The 26,737-nt window shown below is 41.0% G+C and overlaps 1 protein-coding gene across 5 annotated transcripts in view; it reads right to left on the minus strand.

The window, feature by feature from the left end:
- Nucleotides 1-26,737, minus strand: part of CRIM1 (cysteine rich transmembrane BMP regulator 1) — a 208,751-nt gene that overhangs the window by 154,984 nt on the left and 27,030 nt on the right. For 4 of the 5 annotated variants that reach the window (XM_019942869.3, XM_019942872.3, XM_019942871.3 and 1 more), the window contains exon 2: nt 4,819-4,992. The exons of the other annotated variant lie outside the window; for it this stretch is intronic. In XM_019942869.3, coding sequence (XP_019798428.1) covers nt 4,819-4,992 — 174 coding nt within the window. The remainder of the gene's footprint in view (nt 1-4,818; nt 4,993-26,737) is intronic. 5 annotated transcript variants of the gene reach the window in all.

The raw sequence follows: 26,737 nt of genomic DNA on the forward strand, positions 1-26,737 counted from the left end.
CCCTGAATCTGGCATGATTTCATACTTCTGATTACTTCTCGACTTTATTACAACCACTCTGAATTATAGTAATTTTTTTAGAAAACAAAAGCTACTTACCCCAACCTGTAGTCAGATGCAAACTTAAAAGTCCAACTTATTCACTGTATCATGGAAGTCTTTCGTATCAACTTTAACTACCATTACCAAGCCCAGAGAGGCCCCTCAAGAAAACCCTTGTGGCAGCCACAGAGGCTGGTACTGTTTTTGTTAATGTGGTCCCCTCTTCTGATGGTGTATCAATTTAACTTTTGTGGAGCTCGGTACAGCATGTACCAAACCGATGATAAATAGGTAGTATGGCATAAAACTAAAAGCTTTGTTAAGATCAAGGTGGGATGACTTGCAGTTCATTCCCTTTATCAGTCTTTCTCTTCTTCCTCAGAGAAACAAAGATAATTCTGACAAATTATTCCGTACAAAGGCCTGGCTGCCTGTTTATCCAGTATCCTATTTCCTCTAAATCTGTGACAAACTGACTTTACGATGATGTGTTCATTAAAATCCAGGACCAATACCCTCCCTTTTAAACAAATATAATACACAAGAAGTTTTTTAAATACCCTGAAATTGCCATTATTCTCCATAAATCTGTAAATATGGTATTGAAATGCCTTGCAATGACTTCCACACATTCTAAAAATGTTGTTGTAATTATGCTTAAAATTCATGTTCAGAATTCGCTCACAAAACGTAGTAATGGGGACCCACATTATCTCATTATGCTCTGGCAAGAACACTAGTCCTTCTGCCCCATCCCCAACTGCATACATACCTTCACATTACAGAATGCCCCAGAGAACAGTCCTCAAAGGAAGGCTTTAACTAGAACTAACTATTCACCTTCTCATAACAAACCTCAAGAACTAAGTCTAAACTTACCAGGTCATCCATCATCTCTGGACTCAATCTTCCTTGGCTCTGCAAAATCACCCATGCTCTGCACAACCCTCCCATCCGAATCCTTCTACTGTGCCTTCTAGAACTCGTGGACCGTCATCACCAAAATCCCCTTTGCTGTCATTCTCCCTTCCAGATGGTTCCCTTCACCTCTGTGCTCTAATGGAAACCTGGGTACTCCTCCCTGACTGCTCTCTATCCCCTGAAGTCCTCTCAAGTGGGGACGGCTTCACCGCCCACATGCCATAAATCCTGGGGGTGGGGTAGGGGTCCTCTTTGTTCTCATCACTAATTTCAGATCATTCTTCCTCTTCTCCTTAAAAAAATAACACGTTGTTTGCCTAAAGCACATGCAATCACATGATGTACCAACTACACGCAGGTGTTGCATTTATCTACAGAACTTCTGCCTCTGTTCCTTCGCTACTGACTGCTGCTGTATCCTTCCCAGCAGCAACGGCATGGCCAGTCACCATAAGCACTCTCTTGCGTAACTCTCAATCTCAGTACCCTTCTCTTTATATCAGACTCATCAGGAAAAATCCTAACCCTGGTTAAATCCTAACCCTCCACCTCCACTGCATGCACCAGAGCTGGGGAAAAGCGCACAACTGTGCTGGCTGGTCTCCCTTCAAATTTATAACCTCAAGTAAGCTATCAGCACTAGCAGGCCACCCTAATACATTTCCCTACTTAATTCACTCATCCTCCCTCTGAGATTTCTATTTTCCATTTCCTCTCCCTCCCCAATTTTTCACACCCCTTCTTACGCCTCAACGTCAGCTGATGACCTTGTTTTATGCATCTCTGAGAAACAGGAACAATTTTGCTCCTCTCCCTCCTCAAAGACTTTGCTCCTGCAGTCATCATCTTTCTTACATTATCAGTTTCTCCCTTTTTACTAGATCATTCTTGTCATCATTCAAACATGCTGTAATATCTTCCATACTTTTAAAGTGTCTCTTGACCCTAAATCCCTCTAAAACAACCACCTCATTTTTCAGTTCCACCTTTTGAGAGGTTTTCCCATTTCTGTTTCTCGTACTATCATTCTTCTACTCTTTCACATTAGGAACCCCAGAATCATCTTTGTATTTTCATCCCTCCCTTGTCTGTTAGCAGATACTGGACGTTCTTCCATCAAAATGGCGTGCTTCCATCTCTTCCTTGCTTTTCCCCGGCCATCCCCTAGACCAGTCTCTTGTGACACCACATCTAAATAACAGAAACAGCTCTCCAACAAGCTGCACCGAGCTCTCCAACAGAAGCTCCACCTGCAAATTCCTTCCACGCCCCAAAACCCCAATCTGCCTAACACTGATTCCTCCACGCTCTGCTGCTGTCGGCTCATAAACCTACAGCGATTCCTGATAGCTCCTATCACCAGGCCTAACCTTCCTGAGCCACGTGGAAGACATTTCATCATCTGGTCCTGTCCTGCCTCCCCATTTTTAGTTCCTATTACCTATCAACATAAAAACTTGCTCTTTTACAGGAGTTCCCTGGTGGTCTTGTGGTTAGGATTTGGCGCTTTTATTGCCATGGCAAAAAAAAATAAATTTGCTCTTTTAGATTCATTTCCCAAGTGTCTTTCATGTAAGTCAAGCAACTCTCACTTGTACATTTTATTCTTTTGTCCGTATCATTCTTCTTCCTGGGTTCCATCACCATCCAAATTCCAAATTGTTCAGACTCCTCCTCCTCTACAATACCTTATCATATAATGCCAGGTCACAATTTTTTGGCCCTAAATTCCTATAGCATTCCAAGTCTTCATTGCATTTATTAATGATTTAATCATATACAGTGATATACCATCACTAACTCTTTCATTTGCAATATATACTTGAATAGAAGTAGACCTTTTTCTTCAAAATTATCTCTCAGGAAAGGGAAATCCCCCAATATTGATTTCTTACAAGGCCTCAAATATTACAGAGTGCTTTATTTAAAAAAAAACAAGTACGATTTGTGGAAGATACATAAACCTTAAATGACCTCAACCAATCCTACTTTTGGATTATGAAGAGGCCATCAGACAGAATTTGTTTAAAAAAAACAAGGGGAGGAGGGGCATAGAGAAATTTAATCAGCCACAGTAATTATTCCTGAGGGAATGATGTCAAAATTGGAAGTGCTGGATCTTGTAAACAGCCTTTTCAGAAACACCTGAAAAATCAATACAATCTCCACACTGTAAAGATCAAAAATACACACCTCACTAATTAAAAATGTAACCGTCCTAGTTTTATGTGAAAAGACACCGTGTTTTGGAACAAAACTTCTTGTGATAACTTGGATTCAAAATCTGCTGCAACAACTTAGATGGCAATAAAGAGGGTGTGCTCAGAAAACAAGTTAAATGACACGGAAATCAGCTCTAGCAAAGACAATGACAGTGACGGTGAGGCATTTGAAATATGACTAAAACAGTTTTGTGAAATATAAGAACAGCAAAAAGTAATACTCTAAATTGCTGTATTATTTTACATGACGTGATAAAATCTGTATGAATAATTAATTTAATAGACATTTGACTGCTTCAACTCTACCCCTGAAAGTTTATACACTGAAGTTGGCAAAATATACTATTTTTTCAGCGGACAATGGGGGTGAAGACGGGGGAGCAAAGAGCCGCAAGACAATAAAAACGAGTTTGGTAACTGTGTTGTCTATGGCATAATGTGATTCAAAAAAGACTTTACACGGTTAGAACTTGGCTTGTCAGTCATCCACTGGGTAGAGCTGAGTTTTTCAATTTTCAAATTCAAGGACTAGAATAAATGTTATCTAAGACTCTCTGTGTTCCCAAAATTTTATTTCTGTTGTTTTCTATTGTACTCTCTTCTAAAGATTCAGCAGCATTGGTAAACACAAAGAGAAATGCTATTTTAGAGGCTACTGCACATTTCCCATTCTTTACTACCATTTAATATGTCTGAGAAACTTAATACAATTCAAAAACTTCAGCCCTTGCTCTACTGCCCTTATAAGCTTGATTTTGGACCTGGAAAATCCTGGATATTCCAAACTATATTACCAACTTCTCCATCTTTGAGCAGCATCATTGTAGAGACAAAAGGTATATTTTAGAAAGTCTCGTTCAGTCTTCTTTTTTCCCTGAGCAGAACCTGGGGCTCAGCAAGAGTTCAATGCTGATCAGGGGCAGGGCTGAGACTCAAGCCCATGCCACATCCTCTGTTAATTCTGGTGGCAAGGCACAGCACTCAGCTCTGGGCATGCCACCCCTAATTACTTGGTTACTTCATACTTTCAATTCCTAAATTTCTTTTCTAGGTTTTATGCATGAATGTATAAAAGTTATGGGCCACGTTATTTTGTTATTTTAATGTGATTTCTGACTTCATTCCAGAGGGGAAGCACCCAATGACCCATCCACACCTATATGATTTTGAGCCAATCTCAGCCTCCGATCACCACTGCACAAATCTCCCACCTCTTCTAAAGAGATGCACGTTCTTTCCAGATGAGCTGCATTTCTAATTAGCGCTCTCCTCATGGAGCACCATCCTATGGTAAATCACGCGGAATGGACGTGGTAACAACAGATGCTGACCTCAAGCATGCCACACGTGAAATCATCCACTATGCAGAGGTGACCTAGGCAGGCTGGCACAAACTATCCTGGCCATACTACCGCAGCATGACCATCCCACCGCTTTCAGGAAACACACGCGTGCGTGGACACACAGGCACACATATGCCATCACGTCCGTACCTAGTCAACATTCTGCATCTTGTTTGAGATCATCAAAGCTACCAATCGCTCTAAGCTTGTCTTTGCCTTTTCCAGCTCAAATACCATCACTGCTCAGAGTTACACAATGCTAACACTTATGACTGAAAATGTGTACTTACCTTCAATCCTCTTTAAAGCTGAAAGGCACATATCCTTCCTTGGAAACTCAAAGGGATTGTTACAGGTTCGAATGGTGTCACACTCACATTTCCCATTGATTATATTGCAGCCAGAGACAAGGTTTTCATTGCATGGTTCAAAACCAAGCAGTTGGTCATCATCCCAGTTCTCATCTGTAAAACAATTAACAACCACATAATGTTTGCTTGTTAACTTCATTCAAAGGCCCGTCTGAGGGCTTCCCTGGTGGCGCAGTGGTTGAGCGTCCACCTGCCGATGCAGGGGACACGGGTTCATGCCCCGGAGCGGCTAGGCCCGTGAGCCATGGTCGCTGAGCCTGCGTGTCTGGAGCCTGTGCTCCGCAATGGGAGAGGCCCACGTACCACCAAAATAAAAAAGGCCTGTCTGAAAGCAAAAATGTGCGAGGATGTCAAGATTAACATCCGATTTTGACACCTCAATTTACGAAACACAGTTTGGCTGCAGTTTTACAAATGAATGAAACCCAACCTCCTAAAAAAAGAGAAGACTGAAATACACCCATACACGTCAACATTAACTAGCTATATATACAAACGTTTCTGATCAAAAACCACTACTCCTCTGATGTGTTATTACAGAAACAATTGAGATTCCTTTAAATTTCTTCATTTTAAACAAAGATTCCAGGATTCTCCCATGTTCAATAAAACTACATCTGTCAATCTACAAAATTATTCCAAAAAACCCCCAAATTTTTTACCCCATCTGGTAGAGACCAGCTTCAGGTTTAAAACAGCTCTGCAACTTCATATATCAAGGCTGTGCTAATAAATGTAAACAGACACCACCCAAGGAGTCAGGAATGGGATACAACGGAGGAGGTGCCCTCCAACGCACTTCAGTACAAATGCTAATGTCCATTACTGCCCACAACCAAAGCCAGAAACAACGACAAACAAAACTAAGGGCTACAGCCTAGTGAGAGGCTGAGGTCGTCAAAGTCTGCGGCTGAGACCATATCAGGGTCCTGGGTCATGAAATGGAGTTGACTGTAAGAAATAGATTTTAAAACCAACTTTCATGGGAACAAGTTCAGACAAATGAAACAAACATGACAGAACCACAGCAAGACTCAATCCTTAATAATATTCCTCATAGTTGAAATGCCTCTTGTAGGAAACCAGACTATTTCTCTGAGTCTCTGTGATGTTATGAGTTTTTCCCCCCTCTTAACATTATCTTTAATAGATACTTTATCACACCTTAACTGGGCACTGACTATTAAATAGTAAACATGTTTCTGATAACCATATCTGGAGAGAATCTTTTAAAAGTGCTTGAATTTAAGATACTTAAACTTGCTGCTCAAAGTAAGGCAGGTATAAAGACATCTTAAGAATGTCTTTTCACAAAAGACAGCACAAACAAATGGCTATAATTTTTATAAGGCTAACTTTTCCTTCTGGTGACATCGTTGACTTACTGCCTAAGTCAGGAAAAGACTGTTCTCCCTCACTGAAATAAATAATTTTCTTGTCAAGGGGTCTTTAGAAGGATATCATTTACAAAATAAAGAGCTTCAGGGTGATTATTTGAAAAGGGAGAATAGAAAATCTCCTGTGTTTTGATTTCAGAAGATCAGGCTCTCTTATTTGATCAAAGCTTCATCTCTTAGTAAAACAATTTTAGAAGTTTAAACAAAAACACAAGGTATCTGTTTTAAGATTTATTTTCCTATTTAGCCTGTATTTGGTCTTTAGAAATGACAGGTATATAACATGTATACACACAAAGGGACATTCCTATCTTCAAGACAACAGTGAAATTACTAAATTACTTTGAAAGGAAAACCAGAATAGAATATACTGAAACAACTCAACACAGTAAAGTAGGTGATAATTTAGTCTTTGGTTATAACACGTGACAAAATGGCTCACGTAAACAATTTCTTACCTCTATATTTAATTGTAGGCATGTTATTAGTACCACCAGCCTAATATAGTTCAGCAAAATTTACCGCAAAGAAATTCTTTTGACTGTATATTCAAATTTGTAATTCAAAATTAGTTCAATCCTAGGAACCTAAAAATCAGTAAGAAACTCAAGTAACATTTGAACTACTGAAAAACTGTATTTCTCCTCTTTTTAGTCCCATATTCCAAGAAATCTTTATTACTATCTTTGTAAATATATGCAGTTAATGTATCACCAAATCAAATGGATTCTGATGCAGATTTTTTTTTCCACAATAAACATCCCTTCCCTCCATCGTAACTGGAACTCCCTGAAGACATCACTCTCCTGAACCACTGCAGCATCCTCTAACCTGTCTCCTTGCACTATCCCATTTCCCACACTGTCAACCAGCATCATCTTCCTCAAAAGACAAGCCTGGGGCTTCCCTGGTGGCACAGTGGTTGAGAGTCTGCCTGCCGATGCAGGGGACATGGGTTCGTGCCCCGGTCCGGGAGGATACCACATGCCACGGAGCAGCTGGGCCCGTAAGCCGTGGCCACTGGGCCTGCGCGTCCGAGCCTGTGCTCCGCGACGGGAGAGGCCACAACAGTGAGAGGTCCGCGTACCACAAAAAAAAAAAAAAAAAAAAGACAAGCCTGCTCATTGGTTCTCTCTTGCTAACAAGAAAAAGTCCAAACATCCTAATGCTCCAATAAGCACACAGATTCTCACTACAAACCCTCAATAAATGTTCCCATGCCTTTGCTCACAGAATGTCATCGCCTGGAACACCTCCTTCTCTCCTTCCTCTTGATAACTCCTATTCATTTTTCAAGACCCAAGTCACATGTTACCTCTTTGAGAAGTCTTCTCCAACTCTGAGCTCTCTATCCTCCACGCTCCTACAAACACCTGTGCACACCTCTTACCCTTTCCAATAATGGTTTCACGCAAGTCTAACTTCCCCATTAGACAGAGAGTCCTCATGTGCAGGAGGAGCCAGGTCTTATCCAACTTTGAACCCCCTTAACCCCAGGACTTAGTACAAGTGTTCAGTAACTCTATCTAGTTTTCCATGTCACTGGTATGGTCAATGCTGTTGACTATGCTTTTTTGGGGTTTTTTTTTGCGGTACGCGGGCCTCTCACTGTTGTGGCCTCTCCCGTTGCGGAGCACAGGCTCAGCGGCCATGGCTTACGGGCCCAGCATGTGGGATCTTCCCAGACCGGGGCACGAACCCGTGTCCCCTGCATCAGCAGGCGGACTCTCAAACCACTGCGCCACCAGGGAAGCCCTTTTTTTTTTTTTAACCAGAAAATGTCTTGTAAACAAATGCATAGATGTATAACAAGGAAAACATGTTTCATTATAATGAACATGTTTACATAATAAAAATCTTATTCAAAAACCTTATTAGTGAAGCATTAATGAGGCAGGCATTTTGAAGAAATGCTCAGACATACTTTGGTACCTTTCTCTCTAGGCATCAACTGTCATTAGTCTCTTTCCCAGTTCAGCTCTAGACTTCAGCCTCTTATCAGCTGGCTGGCATCAACAGCCCCTCCAAGAAGTCCATCTTAGGGCAAATTTGTTTTCACTGCCAGGTGTTTTTCTCTGCCTCCCCACAGGAAGACCATATCCCCTGAGTGTGGAATCAGAATTAAAAGGCAACTTCCCTTAATGCCCTCTCCAGCTCCTTACTGTTCTCAGCAGAAACCTCTTGGCAACAGCGACAGGCTGCACCTGATGGTGCACAGGTAAGCCTGACCACCCCCTCAGGAAATGTCATGGCCACCCCGTCCAGTCAGGAGGCATCTGACTCTAAAGCCAAAAATGTCTTACATGCTCTTATTTTCTTTTTTGAGAGGAAACCCTTTCATTTCTATGCCCCCCATCCTAATCAACACTTTTTCTTCTTGGCAAATAAATTCCCTTAGCAACCACTGCTTTATAGGATCAAGTACAACATGTTTATGAGACAAATGCTTTTATGTTTTTCTATTACAGAACATTACACTTTACTGTAACAGCAATCCAACAGGGATTGAAAGCAAAAATTTAGTAAAGTCTGATCTGAGCCTAATAGTGCCACTGACAGCACTTGGCAAATTTGATGTTTTAAAATCTCTTTTCCTAAGTAAATCCACATATACAGCACAAGGATCAAGGTTCTGATTCTGATATAGTTTCTGATTTCTCCTTGGACTAGTCAGGACTTTAAGAACAAGGGGCGGGGGGATTAAAAACAGGAGTACTGCCCTTTATTTATATCAAGTAGTTTTTTCCTAGTGCTCTCCATGCGACAAGATGTAGTCTCCAAGGCTGAAAGGTCAAGATAATTGAGATACCTCTGCAAATGTATTTTTAAGTTTGTAACTTCTGCAAGATACCAAATCCGAATGTGGTTTTCTCTATATACAAAATGAAAGAAATGTGATAATTTCATGTATGAATTAGAATTCATGCATGTTCAAATATATGCAAATATGTGAGTACTCCAGCGAAGAGTCAGTTATAACTAACTGCTAACCTGACATCTCCACTTGGATATTTAGAAGAAACCAGGAAATGATATTTTACCTCGAGACAACCGCGGGACTTCAGTAGGCAGAATTATTTCATCCCTTCTTCCCATTTCATTCCAGAGAATGTTCACAAGATGTATAATCAAGAGTTGAAATTTAATAAAATTAATAACTTGTACTGATTCAATAAAGGGCATTCTTAAAGGAAACTGATTTTTTTTCCAACATCTTTATTGGACTATAATTGCTCTACAATGGTGCGTTAGCTTCTTCTGTATAGCAAAGTGAATCAGCTATATGTATACACATATCCCCATATCCACTCCCTCTTGTGTCGCCCTCCCACCCTCCCTATCCACCTCTCTACGTGGTCACAAAGCACCGAGCTAATCTCCCTGTGCTATGCAGCTGCTTCCCACCAGCCATCCATTCTACATGTGGTAGAGTATGTCCATGCCACACTCTCACCTCGTCCCAGCCCACCCCTCCCCCTCCTCGTGTCCTCAAGTCCACTCTCCACGTCTGTGTCTTTATTCCTATCCTGCACATAGGTTCTATAGAACCATTTTTTTCTTTTTAGACTCCATATATATGTGTTAGCATATGGTATTTGTTTTTCTCTTTCTCACTTACTTCACTCTGTATGACAGACCCTAGGTCCATCCACCTCACTACAAATAACTCAATTTCATTTCTTTTTATGGCTGAGTAATATTCCATTGTATACACGTGCCACATCTTCTTTATCCATTCATCATCAAGTGTCGATAGACAGATCACTCCCATGTCTTGCTTATTGTAAATAGTGCAGCAATGAACACTGTGGTACGTGATTCTTTTTGAAGTATGGTTTTCTCACTGGTATATATGCCCAGCATTGGGACTGCTGGGTCATATGGTAGTTCTATTTTTAGTTTTTTAATGTACCTCCATACTGTTCTCCATAGTGGCTGTATCAATTTACATTCCCACCAACAGTGCAAAAGTGTTCCCTTTTCTCCACACCCTCTCCAGCATTTATTGTTTGTAGACTTTTTGATGATGGCTATTCTGACTGGTGTGAGGTGATACCTCATTGCAGTTTTGACTCGCATTTTTCTAATGATTACTGATGTTGAGCATCCTTTCATGTGTTTGTTGGCAATCTGTATATCTTCTTTGGAGAAATGTCTAGGTCTTCTACCCATTTTTGGATTGGGTTGTTTGTTTTCTTCATATTGAGCGGAATGAGCTGCTTGTATACTTTGGAGATTAATCTTTTGTCAGTTGCTTTCTTTGCAAATATTTTCGCCCATTCTGAGGGTTGTCCTTTCATCTTGTTTATGGCTCCCTTAGCTGTGCAAAATCCTTTAAGTTTCATTAGGTCCCATTTGTATATATTTCTCTTTCTCTAGGTGGGTCAAAAAGGATCTTGCTGTGATTTATGTCATAGAGTGTTCTGCCTATGTTTTCCTCTAAGAGTTTTATAGTCTCTGGTCTTACATTTAGGTCTTTAATCCATTATGAGTTTACTTTGGTACATGGTGTGAGGAAGTATTCTAATTTAATTCTTTTACATGTAGTCCAGTTTTCCCAGCACCACTTACTGAAGAGGCTGTCTTTTCTCCATTGTATATTCTTGCCTCCTTTATCAAAGATAAGGTAACCACGGGCTTCCCTGGTGGCGCAGTGGTTGAGAGTCCACCTGCCGATGCAGGGGACGCGGGTTCATGCCCCAGTCCGGGAAGATCCCACACGCCGCGGAGCAGCTGGGCCCGTGAGCCATGCTGCTGAGCCTGCACGTCCGGAGCCTGTGCTCCACAACAGGAGAGGCCACAACAGTGAGAGGCCCGCGTACTGAAAAAAAAAAAACAAAAACAAAAACAAAGATAAGGTAACCACATGTGTGCGGGTTTATCTCTGGGATTTCTATCCTGTTCCATAGATCTATATTTCTGGTTTTGTGCCAGTACCAGACTGTCTTGATTACTGTAGCTTTGTAGTATAGTCTGAAGTCTGGAAGCCTGACTTCTCCAGCTCTGTTTTTCTTTCTCAAGATTGCTTTGGCTATCCACGGTCGTTTGTGTCTCCATACAAATAGTGAACTTTTTTGTTCTAGTTCTGTGAAAAATGCCAGTGGTAGTTTGATAGCGATTGCATTGAATCTGTAGATTGCTTTGGGTAGTATAGTCATTTTCTCAATGTTGATTCTTCCAATCCAAGAACATGGTATATCTCTCCTTCTGTCTGTTTCATCTTTAATTTCTTTCACAAGTGTCTTACAGTTTTCTGCATTCAGGTCTTCTGTCTCCTTAGGTAGGTTTACTCCTAGGCATTTAATTTGTTTTGTTGCAATGGTAAATGGGAGTGTTTCCTTAATTTCTCCTTCAGATTTTTCATCATTAGTGTATAGGAATGCAAGAGATTTCTGTGCATTAATTTTGTATCCTGCTACTTTACCAAATTCATTGATTAGCTCTAGGAGTTTTCTGGTAGCATCTTTAGGATTCTCTATGCATAGTATCATGTCATCTGCAAAACTGTGACAGCTTTACTTCCTCTTTTCTGATATGGATTCTTTTTATATCTTTTTCTTCTCTGATTGCTGTGGTTAAAACTTCCAAAACTACGTTGAATAACAGTGGTGAGAGTGGGCAACTTTGTCTTGTTCCTACTCTTAGTGGAAATGGTTGCAGTTTTTCACCATTGAGAACGATGTTGGCTGTGCGTTTGTCATATATGGCCTTTATTATGTTGAGGTAAGTTCCCTCTATGCCTACTTTCTGGAGGGTTTTTATCATAAATAGGTGTTGAATTTTGGTAAAAACTTTTTCTGTATCTATTGAGATGATAATGTTTTTTCTCCTTCAATTTGCTAATATGGTTTATCACATTGATTGATTCGTGTATATTGAAGAATCCTTGCAATCTGGCGATAAACCTCACTTGATCATGGTGTATGATCCTTTTAATGTGCTGTTGGAGTCTGTTTGCTAGTATTTTGTTGAGGATTTTTGCATCTATGTTCAACAGTGATATTGGCCTGTAGGTTTTTTTTGTGACATCTTTGTCTGGTTTTGATACCAGGGTGATAGTGGCCTCGTAGAATGAGTTTCGGAGTGTTTCTCCCTCTGCTATATTTTGGAAGAGTTTGAGAAGGATAGGTGTTAGCTCTTCTCTAAATGTTTCACAGAATTCACTTGTGAAGCCATCTGGTCCTGTGCTTTTTGTTTGTTGGAAGATTTTTAATCACAGTCTCAATTTCCGTGCTTGTGATTGGTCTGTTTATATTTTCTATTTCTGCCTGGTTCAGTCTCAGAAGATTGTGCTTTTCTAAGAATTTGTCCATTTCTTCCAGGTTGTCCATTTTATTGGTATATAGTTGCTTGTAGTAATCTCTCATGATCCTTTATATTTCTGCAGTGTCAATTGTTATTTCACCTTTTTCATTTCTAATTCTATTGATTTGAGTCGTCTCCCTTTTTTTCTTGATGAGTCTGGCTAATGGTTTATCAATTTTGTTTATCTTCTCAAAGAACCAGCTTTTGGTTTTATTGGTCTTTGCTATCATTTCCTTCATTTCTTTTTCATTTATTTCTGATCTGATTTATGATTTCTTTCCTTCTGCTAACTTTGGGGTTTTTTGTTCTTCCTCTCATTGCTTTAGGTATAAGGTCAGGTTATTTATTTGAGATGTTTCTTGTTTCTTGAGGTAGGATTATATTGCTATAAACTTCCCTCTTAGAACTGCTTTTGCTTCGTCCCATAGGTTTCGGGTCATCGTATTTTCATTGGCATTTCTTTCTAGGCATTTTTTGATTTCCTCTTTGATTTCTTCAGTGATCTCTTGGTTATGTAGTAGTGTATTGTTTAGCCTCCATGTGTTTGTACTTTTTACAGTTTTCTTCCTGTAATTGATATCTAGTCTTACGAATTGTGGTCGGAAAAGATACTTGGTAGGATTTCAATTTTCTTAAATTTACCAAGGCTTGATTTGTGACCCAAGATGTGATCTATCCTGGAGAATGTTCCATGAGAACTTGAGAAGAAAGTGTATTCTGTTGTTTTTGGATGGAATGACCTCTAAATATCAATTAAGTCCACCTTGTTTAATGTATCATTTAAAGCTTGTGTTTCCTTATTTTTTTTTCACTTTGGATGATCTGTCCATTGGTGAAAGTTGGTGTTAAAGTCCCCCACTATGATTGTGTTACTGTCGATTTCCTCTTTTATGGCTGTTAGCATTTGCCTTATGTATTGAGGTGCTCCTATGTTGGGTGCATAAAGATTTACAATTTTTATATCTTCTTCTTGGATTGATCCATTGATTATTATGTAGTGTCCTTGCTTGTCTCTTGTTATAGTCTTCATTTTAAAGTCTATTTTTTTTGATACGAGAATTGTTACTCTAGCTTTCTTCTGATTTCCATTTGCATGGAATATCTTTTTCCATCCCCTCACTTTCAGTCTGTATGTGTTCCTAGGTCTGAAGTGGGTGTCTTGTAGACAGCATATATACGGGTCTTCTTTTTGCATCCATTCAGCCAGTCTATGTATTTTGGTTGGAGCATTAATCCATTTACATTTAAGGTAATTATCAGTATATATGTTCCTATTACCCTTTTCTTAATTGTTTTGGGTTTGTTATTGTAGGTCTTTTCCTTCTCTTGTGTTTCCTGCCTAGAGAAGTTCCTTTAGTGTTTGTTGTAAAGCTGGTTCACTGGTGCTGAATTGTCTCAGCTTTTGCTTGTCTGTAAAGGTTTTAATTTCTCCATCGAATCTGAATGAGATCCTTGCTGGGTAGAGTAATCTTGGTTGTAGGTTTTTCCCTTTCATCACTTTAAATATGTCGTGACACTTCCTTCTGGCTTGCAGAATTTCTGCTGAAAGATCACCTGTTAACCTTATGGGGATTCCCTTGTATGTCATGTGTTGCTTTTCCCTTGCTGCTTTTAATATTTTTAATTTAAGTTTTGATCGTTTGATTAATATGTGTCTTGGTGTGTTTCTCCTTGGATTTATCCTGTATGGGACTCTCTCTCTGCTTCCTGTACTTAATTGACTATTTCCTTTCCCATATTAGGTAAGTTTTCAACTACAAACTCTTCAAATATTTTCTCAGTCCCTTTCTTTTTCTCTTCTTCTTCTCGGACCCCTATAATTTGAATGTTGGCACATTTAATGTTGTCCCAGAAGTCTCTGAGATTGTCCTCAATTCTTTTCATTCGTTTTTCTTTATTGTGCTCTGCAGTAGTCATTTCCCTATTTTATCTTCCAGATCACGTATCCATTTTTCTGCCTCAGTTATTCTGCTATTGATTCCATCTAGAGAATTTTTAATTTCATTGATTGTGTTGTTCATCATTGTTTATTTGCTCTTTAGTTCTTCCAGGTCCTACTTAAACGTTTCTTGTATTTTCTCCATTCTATTTCCAAGATTTTGCATCATCTTTACTATCATTACTCTGAATTCTTTTTCAGGTAGACTGCCTATTTCCTCTTCATTTGTTTGGTCTGGTGGGTTTTTACCTTGCTCCTTCATCTGCTGTGTATTTCTCTGTCTTCTCATTTTGCTTAACTTACTGTGTTTGGGGTCTCCTTTTCACAGGCTGCAGGTTTCTAGTTCCCTTGTTTTTGATGTCTGCCCCCAGTGGCTAAGGTTGGTTCAGTGGGTTGTGTAGGCTTCCTGGTGGAGGGGACTGGTGCCTGTGTTGTGGTGGATAAGGCTGGATCTTGCCTTCCTGGTGGGCAAGACCGAGTGCAGTGGTGTATTGGGGTATCTGTGAACTTATTATGATTTTAGGCAGCCTCTCTACTAATGGGTGGGGCTGTGTTCCTGTCTTGATAGTTGTTTGGCATGGTGTGTCCAGCACTGGAGCTTGCTGGTCATTGAGTGGAGCTGGGTCTTAGTGTTGAGACAGAGATCTCTGGGAGGGCTCTCACCGATTGATATCACGTGGGGCCGGGAGGTCTCTGTTGGACCAATGTCCTGAATTCAGCTCTCCCACCTCAGAGGCTTAGGCCTGACAGCCGGCCAGGGCACCAAGACCTTGTCAGTCACACGGCTGGAGAAGGTGGGCTATGAGTTGATTGCCAGCCACTTCCCTGTTGTAGCTCTGTCTCAGCTGTCTCCAAAGGCCACCCAGATACATTGGGTTATTCCACCATTCCTCAGAACTTACACATCTGGGATTTGTAGATGTCCTCCTGATACTCTTCATTGAAATACCTTGCATTCATGGTGGTGAGAGATATGCTAATAGTGTTGGTTCCCTTCAGTTCAGAGACTGGGACAGTCTGAGCCTTCATGTGGCCAAGTTAGGAGCAGCTGGCCAACAGTCCGAAAGTGATGTCATGTCAGATTCCAAGAAGGCTTTCTGCACCACCGGAGCAGTAGTCCCAAGAACCCGCTCCACTCAGCTGTAGCACTCTGGGGAACTTGATGGGACCCCTAAACAAGGATTTCTGCCGGCCCTAGAGACTGACTTGCCCACCCAGGCAAGGAGCTGAGGAGAGCATCTCCCGGCCCTGTCTCACCAGAGAAGTAGACCGGAAACTGATTTTGTATTTGGTTTGTTATTTGGTTATTAGTATTTACTTTACTGCAGGTGCAGAGCGGTGACTGACTAACACAGTTTGGGGCCATAGCCTCTGCTCATGCTAAGATGCCAGCAGTTTTACCAGCATTGTTTTTGCACCAGCAGTGCAAATGTCAACACAGAATAAAAGCAAATAGTATGTTAATATTACTGTGAAAATAACTTTGACCTCATGTACTACTTGAAAATGTCTCAGGGCCCCCCAGGGGTCTGTGGTCCACATTTTGAGAACTGCTGCTCTAAAGATCATGTCTTGCTGGTACACTTAGGCCAAGACAGCATAGAACCCAGGTTTGAGAAATAACAAAAGATACTGGGTACCTCTTCCCCTAACAGTTACTACTGAACCATAAAAACACATTTCTCTAACGTGATTTTAGTTATACATAATTTGGAACAAAATGATGTCAGTATAATGCAGAAGGTGTGTTGGTTCATGTGTGATTTCCCCCAGCACATTAACGTTATAAAAGCATCAGGAGAAAGTTTTCTCACAATAAAAGGAAAAGTCTTCGCAGTTAAATGAACACCTTAAGAAAAGGCTTATAATCTTGTTTAAATTCCTTCCTTTAGCGCAAGAAATGGCTGCTCTAGTGGTTGAACTTTCCACTACATTTAACTGTCCGGGGAGGTTCAATGTACAAATGAAAAAGCTAGAGATATTCTCCCGTGTTTAAAAACTCATGATGAACAAACTTCCCCTGGGGACTTCCCTGGTAGCACAGTGGTTAAGAATCTGCCTGCCAATGCAGGAGACACGGGCTCGATCCCTGGTCCGGGAAGATCCCACATGCCATGGAGCAGCTAAGCCCGTGCGCCACAACTACTGAGCCTACTCTCTAGAGCCCATGAACCACAACTACTGAGCCCGCATGCCGCAACTACCGAAGCCCGCTTGCTCTAGGGCCCATGTGCCGCAACTACTGAGCTCATGTGCTGCAACTACAGAAGCCCATGCACCCAGAGCCCATGCTCCACAAGAAAAGCCCCCACTCGCCACAACCAGAGAAAAGCCCACGTGCAGCAATGAAGACCCAACACAGCCCAAAAAACTAAAAAAAACAAAAAACTACCCCTGGATCTTATATTTAATTCTGATAAAACTAGTCTCCATTCAGAGTAAACATCTGTGAGGTTCCCATGCCCTGAAGGAAGCAGCCTCAGTGTGTAAGGCTGCAAAGGATGGGCTGTCCAGGCTCCAGATGCAAATGTTAGGAGCAGCTTACCTGAGTCAGGAGCTTTATTTGGAGTCTTACTGTTTATATTTATCCTCTGTGTTCACAGTTCCATAGGTTTTGAGTGATCTGCCCCATCCCTATTTTTCCCAACAGCTCTCTTACCTTTAGTGTAGTGAATGATTTTGCAAAAAAAAAATTTTTAAGAGTGTACATGTGGTACCAAAGCAAAAACACCTGAAACACCTGTACTTCCAATAGTCACCTTCAGTCTAACCCTGGACTTGGTCTTTCTGTTCCACAGACTACTTTCCAATATTCTTGATGATGCCTGAAATTCCTTCTTTCCACAGTTGATATAAAAGATTCTAAGTGCAAAGACTACTGAGAAAGCAGTTGTGATCCTCAGGGTAGGACAGGGGAAAAGGATGTGAAAGAAGAGGAGTCTTGGAAGATGTACAAAGACAGCCAGCTCCAGATCTGGGAAGCAGCAGCCCCGGGGGCTACACCCGCTCTGTGCCCAGGAGCTCAAGGAACCAGCCACAGCAACCCTGGCCCAACTGGTCCCAGATTCCACCTCTCTGCTTGTCAAAATATATTTCCATCTGCTTGCTGTGTCTGAAATTCCAGTAACATGGAATAAAATGTTTCAGGTATGACTGCACTTATTGGACAAAGTACTGTGTGTTCATCTGAAATGTCCAACTTCCTGAAGGCAGAAGGCATTTGTAGACTCAGAGCCTTACCTTTTCTACCTCATATCAGCTTAGGGTAATGGAGTTTACTCCAAACCAAGATACGGCTACACCCCATTATGTGGCATTCCACTTACCAGAAACACGCTATAGCAGATATTAAAAAGCAAGACACAGGGCTTCCCTGGTGGCGCAGTGGTTAAGTGTCTGCCTGACGATGCAGGGGACACAGGTTTGTGCCCCGGTCCGGGAAGATCTCACATGCCGCAGAGCAGCTGGGCCCGTGAGCCATGGCCGCTGAGCCTGCGCGTCCGGAGCCTGTGCTCCGCAACGGGAGAGGCCACAACAGTGAGAGGCCCGCGTACCGCAAAAAAAAAAAAAAAAAAAAAAAAGAGCAAGACACGGATTCATGGTACACACTCAGAACCTCACAGTAATGGAATTCTGTTGGCAGAAGAGAGGCTGCTGGGAATATATATCAAATTAATTCTCCAGCTGTTCACATATCCCTGTGGCTACAGTAAGATACAAATAGCTAGTACTGGCATCTCTTTCCATGCCAGCCTAGAAACTCCAGTGTAATGTAAAATTGCTGCTCTTAACTCCCCCAGCTCCCGACTGGCTGTTATCGTGCATTCAGCCCTGCTCAAGGAGGAATCTAATGCAGTGAGCTTTCATTCTCTCTCCTTCCAGCTTAAAACGGATGATCCAAAAGCTGGTGCTTCCCTTTCCCTCTCTTCCTCATGCTGTAATCAGTGCAAAGCAAGAAGGGCAAAATTATGGTTATCAGTAGAAATGATTCATGACATAAAAATTTGTTTTATAGGCATTTCCACAAAGTAAAACTATGTTAGGCATATGTAACTATGTATCAGAGTAGACCAAGCCTTAATCTAAAACAATGGAAATACTAAAATATGCACACAATTTTTTTTTGAGGACTCTTAAACTGATGCAAACCTCTAAATAGATAACAAACAAACATGACCACTGATTCATATTATGTCCAAGTGGGGAAAGTCTTTGAAAAACAAACAGTACTGAACCAATTTACTAAATCAATTTATAGTAAAACATTTATGAATGATAAGCAAATGTTCCATTGCTGTAACTGTTGTCAACACCTCAGCAATACACCTATCAGAGGAGGACCAGGGACGAACTATAGCATGTAAAGTCATTCGTTCAATCATTCTTTCTTTCAAACATTCATTCCTCAATCAGTTATTGGTATCTGTTATACATCAAGAACTGAGCAAGGTACTAAAGATTTAAAATGCTAGGAAAGAGGAGTTTACAGTATAATTTCCCACTACTCTAACCAAAATCATACCAAGTATGTGAATAAAATGTTCCTAGGAATCTTGAAACAGAGGAAAAGATTAAGTAAGGGAAGGATAATTTCCTTTTTGATAACAGGAAGCTGGTGGGGACAGAGAAGAACTTAAGAAAAAGATAAGCAGTATTTCTAGAAGGAATTCATGAAGCAAATGAGAAGAGGAGAAACCAAGGCTACAGAACACAACTCTTCTATTTCAAAATTCTGCCTAAATTAGGGACTATCTACCCTCAATTGCATATAGAAAATCAGATAGCCCAGAGGTCTGTTCTCATGGAGAGGCCCCGGCCCAGGGGACCACAACCTTAGCTTTGTCATTAGAGTGACCCTGAACAAGGCATTTGGCCCCCTCGGCTCCAATTCATTTCATCACTAAAACGGAGGTGGGATGGGTAATCTGTGAGGTCCCTTTAGACTTCCTCCTTTTGTTTCCTTGATTCTGGCATCTTAGTTGAAACTGTACCATGCTAACAATTTACTGGTCACAGTGTCAGAGAATCACACGCTTATGGTGGTCACAATTTAAATTTAAAATAATTTCCCATTTATCAGACCAGTTTAAGGTCTGGAAAACAATCACTGTGCAGAGTAAGGCAAGCCAAAGGTGCTTTTAATATAACAAATATCACTTTGCAGGACCCTTCTAGCACCTCCAATCCTAGAGGATTTACTGGCTGAGGTCCCAACAGATTAAAACAGGATTGGTCTTGAATTGATAACTACTGAAGCACTGAGTCATTACACAGTTGCCTCTACTTCTGTATATATTTGAAAACTTCTATGATAAAAAGGTTTTTTTTTTAAATGGGAGGAGATTATGGGAAAATTAATCAAATACTTAAAAATGAAGAACAATAGATATGTCACATGTCAATATTGATGGGACACAGCTAAGGCAGTGTTTAAAGGGAAATTTCACAGGAAATAAGAAAGGTTAAAAAAAATGAGCTAAGCATTCAACTGAAATTAGAAAATGATCAACAAAGCAAATCCAAAGAAACAAGAAAGATGAAGTTAATAAATACATGGAGAAAATCAATGTAACAGAGATAAAAGCAATAGAAGTGATTAACATAATAAAAACTAATTCTTCAAAAAGATTATTAAGATATCTCATAAATGGCTTATGACTAACAGTCCCATATAGCATGTCACCTCAACCAGGTACTTGGACATATAAATATATGTTTTCAACCAGTTTCTCTTTGGTGTGGTTTTACCAGGAAGTTACTCAAAGTCAGACACTAAATGGTTACATTTCTGAAATTTTTTAAAATAATCAGAACAGGATACTTGATTGCTCATGGAAACTTCCCTAGCTACAACTAGTCTGACTGAACCCAATGGTGTAGAACTCAACCCCCTTACATTTCCCCTACTTTGAGACTGAATCTCAATATTTTACAAGGAAAATCTCAGGCCTCCTCCACTGGCCCATGCTTCTGCAGTGCTGGACTGGCCTTCTCATCAGCACATGTCATTATTAAGCAACAAAGTCTTCTCTGAGCATGAATGTCCACTAAAACATGTAACCCCTTGTTTAACCAGCTTCAAAGAATATTGGTTTTGTTATCATATGTACTGCTGCTTAAAAATTGATACATCTTAGTTGAGGGAAAAATTATCTTGGAGAAGTACCTAATTCTTTCACATTTCCTCTCTTCATCTAGATCCTCTAAAAGCCGTCCTTAAAGCCAGGTGATTAGCCATCCCTTAGGTACCTGGCTCACAGTGTTTTATTCTCCTACAGAGGTACTTTGGTGTAAATAACACCTAGTGAGGGTGTTATAAGAATAGCCCTATCAGGCTTCCCTGGTGGCGCAGTGGTTGAGAGTCCGCCTGCCGATGCAGGGGACACGGGTTCGTGCCCCGGTCCGGGAAGATCCCACATGCCACGGAGCGGCTGGGCCCGTGAGCCATGGCCGCTGAGCCTGCGCGTCCGGAGCCTGTGCTCCGCAACGGGAGAGGCCACAACAGTGAGAGGCCCGCGTACCGCAAAAAAAAAAAAAGAATATCCCTATCAAACTTCTTAAGGATACAGAATTGGAAAGCAACGGTCTCCAAAGAAAGTCCAACATCTGGCCATTCCAGTCTCTGGCACGGAACACAAAGCCTGTTTAGATTTGATCCCAGTCCACTTCTTCACCCTCATCTCTTCCACTCTTCCCCCTTACTATAGCAATACTTCATAATGATGTGCTCCCAAATGACCCATACTGTTCCTGACCCCTGGGCTTCGCACAAGGTGTTCCCTCTGGCTAGAAAGCTGCTTCTCTTCACCTGCTTTGAAAGCTCCTATTCAGTCTTTAATACTTTCTCCAGGTTTCATCTGCTCTATATAGGGACTAAATCAAGAACTGTCTCCTCTGTAGTAGTTCTGTTATACATCCATTAAAATTATTTCGCTTACGGCAGTATAATGAAATTGCTCATCTAATCTCCACCAGAAAGTGGGTTCTTTTTATCACTGGGCTATCATAGGGCTTGCAAATAGTAGCTTAGCAAAATAAACATCTGCAGAAGGAATAAACAGGAACAGGAGGACCTGAACTTAAGCAAAGCAATCTGAATCTTTAAGTGCCAAACTTTTTCTGGAAAGTTTGGTGGTAGGAGGAAAGTCAATTATTCAGAAATAACTGAGAAACATCTTTGGATCTCGGCCTTCCTACTTCTGAAATATTAATACTAACTCAAATTTTCTTTTAGCCTCAACATTTTATTACCCAACACTTCCACATATCAAATATTTACATGTCAAATGAGTGAACAAGTGTAATATTCCTCAACCATGTTGGATAAATAATAACTTAAATAATAAACTCTATTATCTCCCTTCCTACCACTTTTGTCTATCATGACCATAATCAGATAATGTGATGCAAGTTAATGCCTCTTGCCAGAAAGGTACTTGTGGATATAATACATGGTATCATTTTATAAATATTAATGTATGCTCTACCCTAAAATCTGTTAGTCAAATGACCAAGAGTCAAACAGAAGGCTAGATGTGGGAATGCCTTTTTTTCTTGGCTGTACTCATCCAACAGTGTAAATCACGACAGGGAGAAGAAGAAATGTGACCAGAATTTCACACAACAAGAACAACAAAATGAGCATGATATTCTGAAAATAACCACTTTGAAAGATATACATTTTTCATTATACTAGCTGAACAGTTAGCACAGATAATGAAGCACATTTCATACCTACCCCGCCAGTCAAATCTTCTGATAACAGCTAACAATTCCTGAGCCAGGGACCTTACTAGGTGCTTTCCATAGACTTACACATTTAGCTGAGGAAGAAAGCTAAGCAACAAGGTCTGAATTCCACACAGACTTATATCACCAAACAGGCAACAAGAGGAATTGAAGAAATAGGGAAGTAAGGTGGTCGAATGGCTGGACAAAATGTCAAGTCCAAGTGAGTCTAAAGAACCCAAGCACCAGGGAAAAGAAAGAGAGAAACACTGCTATTTTTCCATCTCACACTGGAGATGTCCATCTCGAGTGAATATGGCCTAGAGACCCATGGCGGACGGTCATCACCACAAGGGCTGGCTGAGCCTCTCTGACACCTTCTCAGCCAAGACAATGGAGTTGCTGGAGAACCTTTGGAAACATCCAAGAACAGAAAACCCAACAATATAAACATGACCTCAACTATTCTATCATCCAGGAAACAAAGGTTTCCTTGTGAAAGCAATAATGCCTCCACATAAAGCAATACTCCTGAGGCGACAGTAATGATTTCTAAAAGGTGTAATGATCTGTAAGTAGCACTAAGGAATCTTTTCAGGATAATGAATTAGTGAAATCAGTTAGCAATCATTTTGAAGGAAATGTCTTTGCAAATCAACTTGGGCCCTGCTGTGAACCTCACCTTAGTAATTTATCTGAATTCTTCAACATAAACAAAGTAGAAGATGATAAGAAGTGCAAGAGTGATCACCTTTAATTCCAACAATTATATTTCTAACTGATCCTTACCACTAGCTCTGATACTGTTCTACAAAGAAATATCATCCCTAAATATCACGCCCTCAATCCCAAACCTTTAAATTTTGGGGGGAAGCAAGATTATCTCTATGTGTGATCTTATTTATCCCTACACACTCCATGGATCTCCTGCTATCTGGTCCTGGCAACAAAGTACAAGTTGCCAGCAATATTCAATGAACATTTTTTTTATGTGCCCAGTTTCGTGGTAAGTGAAAGTTTGATGGGTATGTCCAGATCTTTTTTTTTTCTTAAAACATCATTAAAATCCACATTGCTACTGTATGTTTATATGGAAAGAAGTGTTATAAATTATACCAGAATCAGGGAATTCCCTGGCAGTCCAGTGGTTAGGACTCGGTGACTGCAGGGGCCGGGGTTCAATCCCTGGTCAGGGAACTAGGATCCCGCAAGGCACACGGCATGCCCCCCCCCACAAAAAAAAAGAGGGCTTCCCTGGTGGCACAGTGGTTGAGAGTCCGCCTGCCGATGCAGGAGAGACGGCGTGCCCCGGTCCGGGAAGATCCCACGTGCCTTGGAGCGGCTGGGCCTGTGGGGCGGGGCGGGGGTGGGGGGGGAGAAATGAGAATCAGAGAGCTGTGGCCTATTTAGAAACCTCATGCCATACAGGGCTTGTCTGATACATTGATTCTTAAAGGCATCAAGTCCTTGAAATTCAACCTGAAACTCTCCTCCTAGAAGCAAATGTAGATAAGGGGACAATGAAAAGCAGGACTCTTGCCTTAGGGTATGTCAAGAAATGAATATTATCACTTGAGAGAACTTTGATTTGGACAGTAATGATTTAATCCCCGAGATTCACGTGATATAGACCATACAAGCAAATATAACGAGACATAAAAAGATTAAGCAGGGACTTCCCTGGTGGCTCAGTGGTTAAGAATCCACCTGCCAATGCAGGAGACACGGGTTTGAGCCCCGATCCGGGAAGATCCCACATGCCGTGGAGCAACTAGGCCTGTGTACCACAGCTACTGAGCCTGCGCTCTAGAGCCCGCGAGCCACAACTACTGAAGCCCACACGCTTAGGGCCCGTGCTCCGCAACAAGAGAAGTCACCGCAATGAGAAGCTCACGCACAGCAACGAAGAGTAGCCCACGTTCCTCACAGCTAGAGAAAGACCGCGCACAGCAACGAAGACCCAACGCAGCCAGAAGTAAATAAATAAAAGTAATAATTAAAAAAAAAAAGATTAAGCAATCTTAAGAACGTGTTTGAAAAATACATTTGCACACTTCCCACAACACTGGAGTTTCCTTTGTGTAGTAATCAAACAACTACACCTAACAGATGCCAAGCTCTGAGACCCTGGGGGTCTCGGCCATGACATCAACACTACCCCACAGTCTTCAATGGCTCCCACCTGCCTCCACAGTCTAGTCTAACCCCTCATGCTGATAAATGAGGCTTGTGCCTGGCCCCAACTAGCCTCCCAGTTACGTCCCACTTCAAGGCCAGCACCTCTTCCCTCCCCAGCACTAAAGCCTCAGGGCCTGGGAACCCACGTCCCCCCAACCCAGAACATCCTCCCTCCACCCCAGTTCTGCGCCCATTCACTCCCCCACCCCTTCAGGATTCTGATCAATCTGAACTTCTCGGCATGACTTTCCATGACCACTCTAAACTGCAAACCACTTCCCCCTCTCGGCTTTATTTTTCTGCACAGATTGTACATCCCTCTGGCACGGTATGTTTTACTTACTAACACTGTTCATTTTGTCTCTCTCTACCGGAAAGCTCCAGGTTGATAAAGATTTTTGTCTGTCTTGTTCATAGCTCTATCCTTCGCACCTAGAGCAGGGCTTAGCACACAGTAGGTCCTCCATAAATATTTACTGAATCAATTCTCTGAGTATTTTGCTGATTGCATGTCCTCTGCGAGGCACTAGCTTTCTTGCACTGTTTAACTGGAAATCTGCTACCATCTTACTGTGTGTGGCTTAAATGTTTTCTCCTCAAAGTTAACTTGATTTTCTCCCACCCACTTCACTTATCCAACGACACTGCAGCTGTTTGTTTGCAGCTGGATTCTGAGCTGCTGGGGAGTGGTGGGTAGGGTCCCAATCCTCACTTGCTGAATGGAGAAAATGAAAGTGAAACTGGACTAGGGGACTACTCCATTAATAATATCCTGCGGGGGAAAAAAAGCAGCAGCTTCAAAGATATTCCGTGGGTATCTAAGATTTAGGTTTACTTACGTTCTTCAATACTTATGCATTTATAGTTAACATATTGCCGGGATGTTTGAGATGCAAAAAAATATACTTTATAGTAATTCATGCCTACCAGGGGTTTAGGAAGCAAGTACCTTTTGGGTATTTTTAAAACACTGCAAAGAAACTTTACCTTTCTTTCAAAGTTAAAGAAAACAGTTGATAAATGTCTACATTTCAAATTTGAACGCATGCATGAACATACACATATAGAGAATGACTAATTTGCTTCCAAAAAGAAACATAAATAAACACCACATGAATAACCCAGTCCTTTTTCCACATGCTACAGCAGCATGTATTCCCACATGCAATTAGGTAGGTGAATTTTGCAAGACCTCGACCCTGCAATGTTATTCTATTCAAAGTTAGTCTTTATAGTGTAAAAGAAGTCATCAATAAATGGTTCAAATGATAAAACTCACAATTTCTGGAAATATAGCTACCTTAACTCCGAACTGAAAGGTTAAAAATTACCATCTATTTTATCAGGTTCAATATACCTTTCAAGAACTGATGGTTGTCAGGATACAAAAGAAAATACCAAATATAGACCATTTCCAAAGGATGCTCTGCTCAAATCCATATCCTATTTAGCTAACAAGGATCACCAATTTTCGAAGGATTAGAATATACAGAGATACGTAGTGTTGAACATATATACAAGCACTTAACACACTCTTTAATAATTCTGTTGCTTTAAACTTCCGAGTGCCCCCACTCCATCACTCTCTATTCCTTTACCCTGCTCTATTTTTTTTTTTTTTAACAACATTCATCTATCTAGCAGTGTATCATAGAACTATTTGCTTTTTTGGTTACTGACTCCCTCTATAAGTTCTCTGAGGCAGGGGTTTCTTTGGTTTAACCACATCACAGTGACTGCCATGTAGCAAGTGCCTGATTAATATTTGTTGAAACAAATCATCACAACAGGCTATATGATCGGTGCTTAAATGTGAGGCATATCCAATGTGCTGGGGGTCAGAGAGGAGGGATGGCTTCTAGGAGAAGGTATTGTCTGGGTACAGTCTTGATATCATCAAAGACTGGAGGAAAGGCGAAAATTAAATCATTTGGAGAGATGTTTAGGTTTCAATCTAGATAGTCTAAAGTCACGTTTAATGAAAATAAATGGCTTTTTCAGTCGTAAAAAAATAAATAAATAAACTTTCAAGTTTATAGAGGATTGCTAGGTTCTCAGGGAAGTCCTAAGATGCACACCTTGAGTAAGATGCTTACCTCCTGCACTGCCTGCAGCATCCCTATGGGCCTCACCTAGTGGCTTTTGGTATCAGTTAGGTGGAGGAAGGGCGCCACATACCCTGGTTTGCAGGACCAGTGAATGAGTCTGATAACCAAGACATTTCCACTTAGCATCAGGGCCACTACTCCTAGGACTGTGTACAATGTCACATGAGAAAGGAGAAGAGACG

The sequence above is a fragment of the Tursiops truncatus genome, chromosome 14 (assembly GCF_011762595.2).
Source record: "Tursiops truncatus isolate mTurTru1 chromosome 14, mTurTru1.mat.Y, whole genome shotgun sequence".
In the NCBI taxonomy this organism is placed as follows: Eukaryota; Metazoa; Chordata; class Mammalia; order Artiodactyla; family Delphinidae; genus Tursiops; species Tursiops truncatus.